The following is a 14,122-nucleotide window of genomic DNA, read 5'->3' as shown; positions in this document are numbered from 1 at the left end:
TTGCACTTACCAGCGGAAAAAAGAAAATAGAAGGAAGGAATTGACTATTGGATTTGGCTAAAGGGCATGGATGGGGGGCGGGGGATTTCTTCCCTGGGCTGGGGATGTGCAGGGAGGAGCTGGGTTAGGGACCAGGGAGGGAGCATGCAGAGCAGCGGGGGTCGGGGCTGGGGACGGGGTGACACTGCAGCTCTTCCAGGGTTCACCCAACATCTGTCTTAGCCCTCAGTGCATGTCTGTGCACACACCTACCCACAACATACGTATTAATCCTGCTTCCTAGGGAGAGCGCACACTTCCCCATCCATCTACGTGCATCATTTTCTGTTTCTATCCTGCACAGACCCGCTGCTCTCTACAGAAGTGTATCTGCAGCCATTTATCCATGTGTCAGATAAACTCCTCTCTGTCTTCCCTGCTCTCCAATTACTTTGCGATGCCCTTTCCAGCCCAGCGCTTCCTTTATGTGCTAAAGAACAAAATAAAATAACGTCACATTTTCTCTCTTTCCCACATGTTTTTTCCCTTCCTTTTTTTTTTTTTTTTTTTTTTTCCCTTCTGGAACAGTCCCATTTTGTAAATGCCTGGAAGCAGAAAATGTTTCAGACGCGAGAGCCTCGAGGCGCCTTGTTAAAGGTGCTCGGGGTGTTTGGGGAGAGCAACAAAACCCCGGACAATGGGAGCCCTGACGTCAGGCTCTATTTATACCTCCTCTTTTCAGAAACCTCCCCGGGATGGCGCTTTTCCTAGAGTTTTCTGCTAAATGCCGCAGCCGCTGGAGCTGTCCCTGTCCTCCTCAAAGGGCACGTTTTTATCTTTAAGGCGTAACCTGGCAGTGCCGGGCGGTATCGCCGGGGCCAGGCATCCGCAGGCGGCTTTGAATGGGTGGAATAGTGCTGCTGCGAGCTGGGCTGCGCGGAAGCTGGCAGCTCTGCTGTACGTGGATGAGGACCTGTGAAGGCGTTTCAACCCCAAAATGTGCCTTTTAAAAGGTCAAAAGCATTACAGAGAGGTTTGTTTTAATGGAAGAAGTTTTGGTGTTACGATTATTCTAGCAGGGCGTTACGGCTTCACAGGGTTGGGTTGAACATTGGCCGTGTGCGTGTGCAGGGAGAGACGCTGTCTTCCGAGCTGGAGGTTTAATTAGGCACGACAGGCAAAGGGTAGCGGGAGAAACCACCGTAAATCCATGCGGTTTGAACTACAGCAGGGTACAGAGTGAGGGATGCCCCGTCCTGCAGCGTGGGAACCGACACCGAGCACCCCGAGCTGTGGGATGAGCACAGGGAAGACACCGCGGGGTTAGACCTGGAGGGCTTTGGGAATTCAGTCAAAGTGTTTCAGCCTCAGAGCCCAGCAGATGAACAGCTGGTATTCTGGGGATCCATTGGGGATCATTAGGTTGGGAGGGCTCCTGGTCAGGCTGGGGACAGCCTGCGGAGGGGAGACTGCCCGTTTGGGGAACACCCTGCAAGTATTTTACAGGGTTGTTTTTTTTTTTCTTCCAGATACTGCTATTTTGCTTGTGAGTATTCCTTATACAGGTGAATAAAGTGGCAATTTGCTTGCAGGAGAGCAGCTCGTATGAATAACAAACCTATGAGAAGGATGGAAATGGTCTCTGTTGTTGGGGATGTAGGAATTGCTTTATTCTTAGCGGGGACAGAAACAGCTACGGGATGGCCGTGTGGAAGAGTTTCATTGTGCACAGCAGCAGTGTAAAGGTACCCTACGTATAATGTCCAGTGTCACAAATGGGCTTACGTTTGTGTTTCTTCAGGCAACTCAGTCCTCCATCAGAGGAGGTCCCCTCTGTAGGATCGTGCAGACACTCCCCGTCCCCACACCAAAAGCAGCACCCAGGGATGAACCAGCATCACTCGATACGCGGGAGCTAAAGCACAGGGAGGTGAAAGGACTGGCCCAGGGCCATGCAGAGAGTCCGTGGCAGAGCTTGGGAGAACCCCCTGCTGTATTTCCTGATCCCGGGGCTCTGCGCACACGCACCCCTGATGCTCAGCACCGTGCAGCCGAGCCGCTGGCTGGATTTCACCAAGTCTTTAGCACACCTGTTCACGCTTTTTGTTCTTACATCAGGCTTTCAAGGGAGCCCTGATGAGCTCATACTGGTGCTCAGGGAAAGGCGATGTTATCGAAGACTGGTGCAGGTGTGACCTCAACGCCTTCGATGAGAACGGACTCCCGAACTGCAGCCCTCTCCCTCCGCCTGTGTACGTATTGGTGCGAGCCCCTCACGCGGGTCACGGCCCCCCAGCACCAGCCCCTTTCCCGCAGGCTCAGCCCACGGGCACCTCCTTCCTCTCGCCTTCGAGCCCCGGGGCCGCAGTCCAGCGCTCCTCACTGTGTGACTGATGCCTTTAGGATATCCTGGCTCCGGCTGTGGCCCTGGAAGGTTTCCTTATAGATTTTCATCACCTGATTAGCAGGGCTTGTAGAATGGGATTTCAAATGCTGAAAGAAATGGAATTACGGTGCAATTCATTGTGGCTTGTCAGAACAAGAGCAAATCAGGAGCAAACTGATGGGGAATTAGCTGAGAAAGCAGGAAGACTGGCTCCAGTGAACCACAAGGAGCAGAACACCTTCTTAGCGAGCCAATATCCTCGGAGGGGATTCATTTCCCATCCTGAGTTCAACAAACAGGCTCGTATGTTTGGAGCTGGATTCTCCATAGCCCTGTACTTCGTTTTGTCATTTACCCCGGTGCAAAGGGAGCGGATGCCTTTGCACTAGCACAGCCAGGAGCACAAAGCTGCTCTGCCTTCACCCCTACCCACGTGGTCCCTGATCCAGGCAGGAGCTCCTGCACAGCTGCCCTGTTTTGGCTTTTGCTCACACCCATCAGAGGCTTGCTCATTTGCAGCTGGGTAAATTCACAGCCACACCTACCCCTCCTCTCCCTCCCTTGCCTTTGCTCGCTGGCGATGCAGACTGGACCCTCCCCTCCTGTAGACTCAACCCTGCTGGGTTGCATGAAGGTTAAGCTGGATCCTCCCCTTCTCTTTTGCTCCTGGGCAGCTGGTCCTTGGTTCCCTGTGGGGCTGCTGAAGTTCAGCAGTTCTCCCAGGAGATGAAGGCTCCTTTAGACGGGATATTTGGGGTTGCATGACCTAGGCTTTTCCAGGAGCAGGGGGAGGTAAGGACACACATTGCAGTGGGCTGGACCCAACTGACCTTCAACTGGAAGCTCTTTGGTGCTCACCTGCCTGCTCTCCCCTTGTGCCCCCTGTCCTTGTGGGTCTGTCTGCTCATCCCTGTGTACGAGCGTGAGCCCCGCCAGGGGCTGTGCTGCTTGTAGAGGTGGATTCCTCCCCAGAAAGGGAGCTGATGTCTTACTTGGTTTCTTTCCTGTCTCCTGCCCAGCCTGCGGCTCTCCCCCAATGTGGAACCCTCCAGCACCGTGGTCTCTCTGGAGTGGCTGGATGTGCAGCCTGCCATTGGGACGAAGGTGTCTGACTACGTCCTGCAGCACAAGAAAGTGGATGAGTACACGGACACAGACCTCTACACAGGTGGGTGCTGCTGCGAGGGCAAGCTCCTCTTGGTGCAGAGGGTGCATGGTGACGTACCCTGTGCTCCGCCTGGCTGGGAGCTGCTGCTTTTGTGCAGAACAGTGCATAGAGCCAAGGTGTCACATGAGGTATCAAAACCACTCCATTCAGGAGCAGTTTCTGAAGGCTTCTGCAGACATGGGTATTTGAGGGGAAGGAGAGATGCAAAAATGCAGCGTTTTGGTGAGCTGTGAGTTAGAGCTTCTGACTGAAGTGACTGTTTGATCTGATCAGTCTGAAACGCTACAGGATGGTGGGTGTGGGAGGAAGGTCAGCCCTCAACAACTCAAGGGCTTTACTGGTCCGTTCCAGTGAGTACTGCATTGCATGCCAGCCTTTGAAAGGACACTTTAAGTTGCCTTGCGCACCTATCGAAGTAACTCGAAGCCTGCAGTGTTTAGGGAGATCATTTAAGCAGCACAAAACTTCTCCAGGGGAACCTGAAACTTCCCTAGGTCGGAGTTTGGTTCCCAAAAAAAGCAAAGGCTTTGTCAGCATTTCAAGCCACGCTCCAGGAGCTGCTGGGCAAGGTGGAGGGTTGTGAAGGATGGGGTTTGATTTGGGCGAATCAATGATGTATTTCAGAAAATAACACTTGAGACCTTGAGTGATGCTACTGCTGCATGGCAAGCCAGGCAAAACCTCCTACTGCTTTTTGCTCGAGGATTTTGGATGTAGTTTGTTAAAGAAGCTCATGTGACATACCGGGGGCAGCCAGTGTTATTGACCGAAGCAGAGATTTACCTTTGTGTGAAGGCTCCTTCCCCCAGTACCTAATTTCAGCCCCCCCTAGGTAAGGGAACATAGGAGGAAGGTCTCCACCTGTCATTAGAGCAAAGCTCTGCAACAGCTACTGCTCTGGGTGGTTAACTCCTCATTTGTTTTAAGGTGGAGCCTGGTCAGCTTATGCAAGGCGTGCATGTCCGGGCTGCCTGCAAGGACAAGGAACCAGACTAAAAGTGGGGACAGGGCTGGCATTGGAGGGGGGAAGCTCGCTGCGCTCTTGCAGGGGCTTCCCAGACGTCCTGGCAAGGCATTTGTCTGTGTTTCCCTGTCGGGAAGGCAATCTCGGGAAGATCATTCAGAGCAAGATGAGGAGTTGCACACAGGCAGTCCTTAGGTCTTGGTCGGAAGCTTTCTCAGCTTGTGGTGGTGGCTTTTTTCTTCTCCTCGCTTATTTTGTAAGACCCTCTGAGCCAAGCCCTCTGCTGCCATGAGCTGCCACAGAGCAAACTGCTCCAGCTCACAGGCACAGGGAAGTTTTCACCCTCTCTGTTCATCTCAGGCCCATCTTTTCTGCTTCTGCAGCCTCTATTACCGCTATATCCAAAATTTTTGTGCTGCAAGAGCTGGACTTTTCCTGCTGGAGAGAGCCAGAGCCCCACATCCTGGGGGGCCCTGGCTGTTTGTGGAGACCCCAGCGAGAAGGACCTCTGGTTTCTGGCTCATACACCAGTCCTGTCCCACAGGAGCTTTCTCGTACACCTTGCCAGCATCCACTTCCAGAGCTGCCCGATGTGGCCATGGCCCCTGGGTTATGTTTCTAGTTTCCCGGCATGGAAGAAGGCTTGTTCTTTATCTTGGAGGGGCACCCTCCAGTAACGGAGAAAGAAAACAAGCCACCAAAGGAGGGGCTTTGTTTTGGATGGGGATTCCAGATTGCTTACACGTCGGTCAGGTGAGGCCAGACCAAGGAAATGTGGGGTTTCTCCTTTGAAGTGGCTGGATCTTTGCCTGGCAGCCAGAGTAGGAAATACAGATTATTATTATTATTTTCCTTTTATGACTGCCATGTGTTTGACAGGCAATTGAATTCATTGTGGGGAGCTGCCCTCCCCTCTCCCTGCTCTGGGGGACTGTTCGGGACAGAATGACCCCATTAACAATTAAAGAGAAAAGCCAATCCTAAATCTCTCCCTTTTTTCTATGTTGTTTATAACCAAACAACATTCCTGCCTTCATTCCTTTCTTACCCTACAGGCCACTAATGCCAGATGACTTGATTCTTGCAAATACCTTGCGTAGGTTTGCAGAGATGCTGACTGCTACAGCTCTCAAAGGCTTTGCTTGGTACCGTGCTTCACCCAGACAAATATCTTACCATGGGTATCTCCTCACCATCATCACTCACCCATCATGCTGCACCACATCTCCATCACATCTGAGCAGCATCCACAAAAAAAATAAGTCAACCCCAGGAGGGGGAAGCTTTGGGAGGGTGGGGTGGGATATGAAATTTGGATGGCTTTTGGTGGATATTGGCAGATCTTCTTTCCCCATCAGTCCCCTGGCTGCTGGCATGTAGGAGCAGGTGACTCCTGCGGCTGGGAGGTGCACCACAGGTATTTGCAGAGCGTGGCAGCACGGGGCTGGGATCCTGCAAGGTTTGAGGGCTCTTGAGGCTGCTGCCATTCATCCCTTGGATCTCTTGAGTTTAAATGTGTGGGTTATTTGTGCTTGCTATGGGGGTTTTGTTTGTTTTATTGCAGTTGTAGCCATTTCTTATTGGGATTCCTGGCATTGGCTGGGGCTAGAGCTGTGCCAACCTGCTTTTCAGCCCCATGGCAAGCTAGATGGTACCTGGCCCCTGCCTTCTGCCTTCCTCCTGTGCCCCAAAAGCCTCCAGTCTCACCCTTGCAAAACTCCTTGGCCTTCCCCTGCTTTGCAACTGGAAGATGTAGCCTTTCCCTTGAGCCAGAAAATATTTGCTCCTCTTCTTGGAGCAGAGTCAGGAGGGAGTTTTGAGGCTGGTCTACATGCATCTCCTCTGCTCCCTGCCAGGCTCCGCACGGGGCAGCAATGCTGTGGGACGGGGCAGAAGGAGCTAGGAGCTCGCATGGGTCGGCTGCCCCCGGCTGTATGTGCTTTTTAAAGAGGCTTGTTACTGGTGCTTAGAAAAACACAGCCCTTGGACCATCTGAGGCTAATAGGAGGTGAACTTGTGTGTGAAACAAACCACGCTTTCAACACCAGCGCGCGGGGAGCGAGCGGCTCTCCGCTCAGGAGCCAGCGGGGAAGACGGAGAGCAATTACATCCCAAACTGTTTATTAAAACTTGTGGAAATTACTCATAACTCTGTGTGCGACGGCTTTGTAGTTGAGTGATGCTCTTTGTTTGAACATGGGGCTCTCGAACAGGGCGCGAGCGTGTGTGTGTGTGTGCGGCTGAGCCCGCCAGCACATTATGTCATGGACGAAGCAGGCGCTGCACTTGAGAGAGGGAGAGGGAGAAATGTGTTTTACAGGGTGAGGTACAAACTGAAATGGCTGTGAACATCTGGAACTGATATTAGGCTTGGAAAATGTTTTCTGTCACTCCAACACTCCTCTGGAGGAAGGTTTGTGAAGTTAAGAAGCTCCGAAGGGGATGAGGGGGAGGGACGAGGGGATAACATGACCGTGGCGTAAAGTGCTTTTTATGTCTCAGTTCTGGTTGCCGTAGCCAGGCCCTGTCCCTGCCTGTGCTGGACGGGGGACCTGGGGTATCACTGTTGCTTGTTGTGGTGGCCCTGGGTTAGAAGGTCCCCTGGATGAGCTGAGCCCCACTGCCTGAGACGGTCCTGCATGGGGAGCACTGCGTCCTCCAGCCTGTGATGGGTAGGACAGAAGGATCCTTGGCCTGATTTTAGGGTTGGGAGCCAAAGAGCTGAGGTGGGAGGCTTCATGTGAAAGACAAAAGTGTGAAATCCTTGGGTGGGGGCAGGCAGACCTGTGCCTGGTTTCACACCACCTGGACCATCTCTGGGGCCCACCTGGGAGGTCGGACCCACCTGGGGGCAGTGCAGGTTGGGGCGGCCGCTGTGAGCATGCACAATGCAAGGTTTGAAAATAAAAATGTGCTTTGAATGTGCTTGTAGCACACACACAGCAGGACTGGGAACAGCTAGAGGAGGATGAGGGGCTGGGCTTTTGCTGTGTGACGGACTGGGGTCCGTGGGCTCCACAGGGGGCTGTGTCACTCCTGGGGTGGTGGCTGTGTTGCTGCTGTGATGCTTTGCAGTTCTGGGAGCTCTTTGGTCCCTTTCTCGATGTTCCTCTCCCTGGTGCAGTTTTCTTACCCTCCTGCCCGTGTCTGTTTGCTGCTGGGTCTCTGACCACACATCTATGGAACAGGGCCTGGCCAAGGCTGGTGGGGCTCCCCACCAAGATCAACACAGGGGGGCCACAGGGTGGTGCCGAGCTCCTGCTGTGCCTCTGGGCCCCAGCTGTCTGTGGGAGACTCGGAGGGTGGCCACCATGCACCTGCACAGGGGACGGTGAGGAGGCCTGTGGAGTTGATGGCTTCAGCGTGTGAGCCACGAGAGGATCTCAAAGCATTTTGCTGTTCATAAGTCAGACGCTTTCTCCCGCAGATCATGCAAGGGGCTCTCCCTTGCTGTGCAGATGGAGGAAAAAAAACAAGACACAGAGATAAAATGCCTTCCCTGAGGTCACAAGAGCTGGGCAGTGAATTAACCTCAGCGCAATACCCTCAGCATCGAATGGTACTTGCCTCCGAGAGAAGGGGGGGGTGCAAGTCCTGGACCCCTCCAGCTCCCTGCCCTGCTCTAGGCTCACTGCTCTGTCAGGACCCACATGCTGACCACTGAATTATGCTGCACCTCCCAGTCATTCCCCACCACCCAAGCGGTCAGCTCTGTACCTGTGCAAAGCACGGGCAAGAGCTGTGCTCCTTGAGCCTGAAGCCATCTCCTCCTGCTTGTGCTCCAGTATCAAAGTGTAGGTAGAACTGGGAAGATGCAGAGGAACAAAGCAGCACTTGCTGTCGCTGTGGGTGAGGGTGACAGCGAGTGTGAATGCAATGTTGCCACAGTGTGCCGCTTGCTGTGTTGCTGCTACCAGATCACGAAACATGGATTACTAGGCTCTACCTCTCTCCCAGCCCATCGTCTTCTGTCCTGTTCTGCATAGGTTCTTACGCTGTGGTTTCCTCTGTCTTTTCTGTGGTACGACTTCTACAGCTGGGTTAATGTACTTGGGGATATTGTGGGGTATTAGCTGGAAAAAATACACAACAAAGTACACCACTCATTTGCTTTTATGCAGCAGTGCTGCTGCCGGTCACGAGATGCTGTGTCCCAGAAGGACAGGTGAGGTCTAAGCAGAGACTCCCAAGCTTTATTATTTCTCACGACATCCAGGGATCCTGGCTGCTCCTGTGCCTCTTTGGCTGGGCAGTGATCACGTTCATAAGAAGAGGTAGCTTGTAATCCTCCAAGAAAGGAGGAGAACAGAAACACAGCCTGCTGAATGAGCTTGTTGGGGATCATGTAGACCTCAGAGCGTGAGAATGCAGATTCTGGCAGCTTGGTCAGAGTCCTCTAGTATACTAGGGCCTTCTATATGCAGGACTGTGGCGTGGAGAAGAGCTGGCAAGTAAGCTGGGGAGGGTGTCTGGAGAATAGACTGTGCAGAACGATGTACAGAAGTTGAGGGTATGGTTATATAAAACCTGTGCACGTCACCGCGCTGGTGTTACAGGCTTCTCTGGAGCAATGCTGTTCTGCAGAGGAGTCTTTGAATACGCATCATGTCTATAAAAGAAAGTGAAAGAGGTCAAACCAGAAGGCTTAGTGTTTTGTACACTTGCAAGTTGTGCTCCGAATTGAGGCTTGAGAGTATCTTATTTATAACTTAACTCTGTTCTGTAGAGCATCGTTCTGATGTGTCTGGGTGGCCGGGGCTGTATAGATATAGCTATGGCAACCGTCACTTCCAGTACACCCTCTTGTGTGCAAGCTGTGCTGCTACTGTCATGTGAAAACCAGTGATAGGCTGGAAGAAGAGGAGGAAAAACTATCCGGCCAGAACAAATACTGTGCCTGTCAGTAAGGAGTCAGTGCAATCTCCCTACAACCAGGTTGCACTCTTACTACATGCCTTAAAATCATCTTTAGAGTCCTGACTTCCAAACAGGGTGGGCACCAGAGGGAGTAGTAGGAGTTGACGCTTCCCTTAGAAAGCTGTAGAAGCTTCAGGTCCAGCCAGGAATTGGGTAAATATGTGAACATCCAGAGTTTTAACTCATGCCAACGAAGTGTGGAGGATGTTAAAGCATGAGTGTTTAAAGCAGTTGTCGTTAAAGATGCTAATGATCTTGAATGTGGGTGATGCTATTGACTACCTCTGTAAAGCCCTGTGGAGGCAAAGCTCGCTCTATAGAGTGAGCTATGGCACCTATATTAACATAGGTGCCATTTTTGTAGATGATTTTTGATTTGTAAGTTGGCCCAGGGGACGTAGGCTCTGCAGCTGGTGGATCACAAACTGAGACTTGGAAAAGAGACCGCAGTCTCCGTTGGTTTCAGGAGAGCAGTTCTTCTGCTCTCCCTATCTATGATACCAGGCCGCTGCTCTCAGCGCAGTGTTGCTCATGGTCAGGAAGGTTAGTGCTCAGCCTGGGAGCAATAGGCAGCTCTTTCAGGGGGCATCTGTGTGTTTGACTTGTGTTCAAAAGAGGTCCTCGAACATCACTGAAGTAGAGGAGGACCTGATGGTGGTCAGGAGCTGGTGACCCACCATCACCAGTCTTATACTCACTGCTTGGTTGCTTCTACCTGCTCATTCTTTGGTGGTCTGCCTGGTGGATCTCAGCTGGTTGCTCGGTGGGCAGGTGTTTGGCTGATCACAACCACCACTCGGCAAGGACTAGCTCACTTATGTGCTGGGGACGGAAATGCAGCAGAGCTTCATCTACGAACGCCCGTGTGCAGGGAGCCTCGGAAATGCAGCAGAGCTTCATCTACGAACACCCGTGTGCAGGGAGCCTGGGCAGGGCAGGGCTGCTGCGTGGAAGCTGTCATTGCTGCTGCCTCTCCTGTAACTAGTGCATGGGTAAAGATGTTTTCGACACTCAGAGCACCCTTCTTGAGTGCTGAATCCACTTCACTTGTTAGCAAAAGGAAAGATTCAAAGAGAAGCCTTTGAAGAGAAGGTCAAGTTTTTGGAAGCTGCTTCCTGGGGTGTGTTGTGCAGTAGCACCAAGCAAGTGCTTAATTTTGGCCATTAAGCTCACTGTGAAGCACTGGTTTCTCTCCCACTGGGACAGCTGTAGTTATTTCCACCAACTAGTGTAATTTTTGTATCCTGGAAAGCAGAAGAGAGGTGGAGGGTTCTCAGCTCTCAATTAGGATTGAGTCAGTTGCTGAAATATTTCATTAATTCATATTTCCATATGGTTGTTCCAGGTTTTTTATTTTTATCTGCCCAGACACCTTTTGGACAGAACCGGGCATTATCTTTGCTTTCTCCCAAATCACTTCATAAGTTGGAGAGCTGGGACTGTCTGCCCGTCCTCCGCTGACTGCAGAGGACGGAGCAGCCTGGATGGTGCCACGAGTATGTCATGTGCTTTAAGAGCACAGTGTTTGCCAAGGGCTTTGTGCTGTCTGTTCAGAGCTACCTCTCCCTCAAGGCAAAGGACAGCTGTAGATGCTCCCTTCTAGCTAAGAAGGCTCTGAACTTCTTAAATGGCAGTTAATGAGGCCAGTCATGGAGGTTTTTTACTGGTCTGTAATTTTATCCTCTAGGATTAAGTTTCTTCTGATCTGGAAGAGTCAAGGCCGCAAATCTGTCTTGTCAGAAAGCATCAAAAGCAAAGGCTGCTAACACAGTCAGATGGATCATGGCATGTGAGTGCAGTTCAGTGGAACCTTTCATAAGAGCCTTTATTGACTAGACAGGCTTTTCTAATCACTAAATTGTGGCTGGAATTTGGAGGGAAGCTCAGTCTGCATTTGCAAAGCTGGCACTTGGCAATGCAGCCCTGAGCTACTTGGAAAATTTAGGCTGTGGGGCATCCGTGGATGCAACATAACCCTACTCTGGGAGGAAACTTGGACATGCTTGCTGAGCAAAAAACATGGGTCTTCCCTTTGGATGGGCTCTGAATGACGCCCAGATGGCATTCCCTGCCAGGTTAGGATCTTTCTGGAGATTTTGTATGTTCCTCTCATTCTAGCCAAAGCCTGAGATGAGATCCTGAACAGGATGGGGAATCTGCTTTCCACTCCTCTGGCTGCTGTTGAGGTTTCCCATGCGTTCAGCTTTGTCAGGTGGCTGAAATACAATCCAAAAAGTTAGACAGCATCCCTCCACGCTTCTCTGGAAGGAAATAAGGATAGGAAAGGGATCCAAGGAGGCACAAAGGCTGCCTTGGGACAGTCTATTCTCTCCTGTTTGAAACCTCTCAACCCCAGTGCAGGAGGTACTGTGGGGACATAGCAGTCGTTCTGGGCTATGATCCTGCCCGTTGCCTGCTCTGCCCTGCCAGCATCGAGGCTGCTCTGACCCACACCGTTCCCCAGGCGCATCTGCGTTAGATGGCACATGGTGGTACCAGCCCTTCATCCCTGCATCTCCCAAGCTGGGCTGTGTATGCTATGCGTCCAGAGGACCATCGTCCCCTGCCTCCCTGTTCACCAAGATGATGGGGGCTCCTCTTGTTGGGCAGCGGCTCAAGGTGGGGCACGTCATCTGTTCCCCGTGTTGCTTTAGTGTGAGGGAAGTTAAGCAAAAATGGAGAGGGATTAAAACTTGAGTCAGGGGATTTGCCAATTAAAATAGCTGCTCCTCCTGCAGGTTTCATATGATACAAGAGCAGGGAGAGACCCTCCCCATTTCCCCCGTGACCCCTTCCCAGTTTGTTCAGCTTGCTAGGGATTGAGATCTGTCTCTTAGGAGTGAGGGGGCAGCTGGGTCTATGTTACATTTCATGCTGTTTGGATAGGATAAACCTTTCCTCCCTGTAATTGGGTGATTGGACTTGTGAGCTTTCTCAGATATTAATCTGGAGACCCTAGAGGGGGTCAGATTAGGTTATGGAGACATAATAGGAAATACTGCTGTGGCTAGTTTGGGTTATGGGGGATAGAGTGGATATTCTGCAGCATTCCCCTGCCGGGTTCCCACTGATCAGGCCTGCATGGTGGGGTCAAGGAGTGGTCTTATCTCAGCATCGGGTTGACTTGGTCTTTGCTGGGAGCGACTGTCTCTGAACTCTTTCCACCCCTGTAATCCTGCTCTTCCAGAGAACAGGACCACGACCTCTCCTTTGCCGGAGGGAGGGGTGGGTGGTGCTGACCTGCTGCTGGGGCTTGTTCACAGAGGAGAGAACATCTTTTTCCAAATGGGTGTCATGTCTCCAGGAACCCTGGGATAGAAAAGGCTTCATATTCTGAACTGGTAGTGTTTGGACCAAGTAAGATGTTCCTCCTTGCTAGCCCATGTCATGGCAATTGTGGGGAAGGGGTTGATACATCCCAGAGGGGATCATTTAGAGCAGTGAGCGTTTAAATGCATGCTTTCATCTGTCCCATGTGAGAGATGTATTTGAGGAAGGATGTCACGTTGGTCCAGTCAGAGACAGTGAGATGAGCTTGTCCCTATGGCCAGACGAGTGTTTCAGAGCTGTACTGATTAGGGATGCTGCACCGAAGCAGCATCCCAAGGGGTATTGGAGAAGGGAAACCCACCACGTTTATGCTGCAGACCTGTTTGGTGTGTGGGTTAATACCTCCTCCCGTTCCTGCGTGCTGTGTCCAGGAGCAGCTCTGCAGTGTTGCTGGACACGAGTTCTGCTGATGCAAGCCTGGCTCCAGGCACCGGTCTGCGGCGCTCCTTTCAGCCCTCATTTCTTTTTATTAACAGTGAGATGACAGATAGGGGATGGTCATTAATTTAATAAAGGAAGTTTCTGATCACGACTACAGAAGCAAGGTCCTGAGGCTTTTCATGGTGGTCTGATGACTCACCCTGATGAAATAGGGTGACACTGGGATAGGAAATACCTCACTGGAGCTTGGACCATGGCAATGGCTCTTCCTACATAGCAGCCAGGCTCCTACAGTCATTGTGCCACCCTTGGCTGGGCTGTCCTTGGGACTGGCCTCACCAATATGAGCATTACCCCCACTGAGAAGACCTGAATTTCAACTCCAGAGAGACCCATGGTCCTATGCAGCTAGGTCAATTTGCTGGCTTTAATGAGGCTCACTCTTTGTTTCCCTGGTGCTGGCCCTGAACACCTGCCCGGGGTGACAGTGGAGTCAGGAGTGTTGAGGTATGGCTGAGGCACGCCACTCTCCATCTCCCATCTCCCCCTTTGTGGCACACTCACATGTGTGCACACTCATGAGGACACTGAGGGTGGGAGTGCAGGTGCTAGCAGCATGGCTGTGCTGTGAGAGGTGAGCTTGTACATAGTCACAGATAATCATAGAATCATTAAGGTTGGAAAAGACCTCTAAGATCGAGTCCAACCGTCAACCCAACACCACCATGCCCACTAAACCACATCCCTAAGCACCTCATCTACACGTCTTTTAAATACATCCAGGGATGGGGACTCAACTACTTCCCTGGGCAGCCTGTTCCAATGTTTCACCACTCTTTCAGTAAAGAAATTTTTCCTCACGTCCAATCTAAACCTCCCCTGGCGCAACTTGAGGCCGTTTCCTCTCGTCCTATCGCTTGTTACTTGGGAGAAGAGACCGACCCCACCTCGCTACAACCTCCTTTCAGGTGGTTGTAGAGAGCGATGAGGTCTCCCC

The 14,122-nt window shown here is 51.8% G+C and overlaps 1 protein-coding gene across 1 annotated transcript in view; it reads left to right on the top strand.

Annotated features, from left to right (window-relative positions):
• ASTN2 (astrotactin 2) overlaps positions 1-14,122 on the top strand; it is a 315,832-nt gene that overhangs the window by 219,281 nt on the left and 82,429 nt on the right. Inside the window, exons 17-18 of the mRNA XM_009282254.1 lie at positions 2,098-2,231; positions 3,385-3,533. Of these exons, the coding sequence (XP_009280529.1) occupies positions 2,098-2,231; positions 3,385-3,533 (283 nt within the window). The remainder of the gene's footprint in view (positions 1-2,097; positions 2,232-3,384; positions 3,534-14,122) is intronic.

This window comes from Aptenodytes forsteri, unplaced genomic scaffold, assembly GCF_000699145.1.
Source record: "Aptenodytes forsteri isolate BGI_AS27 unplaced genomic scaffold, ASM69914v1 Scaffold325, whole genome shotgun sequence".
Lineage (NCBI taxonomy): Eukaryota > Metazoa > Chordata > Aves > Sphenisciformes > Spheniscidae > Aptenodytes > Aptenodytes forsteri.
This window is presented reverse-complemented; position numbering and strand designations above follow the sequence as displayed.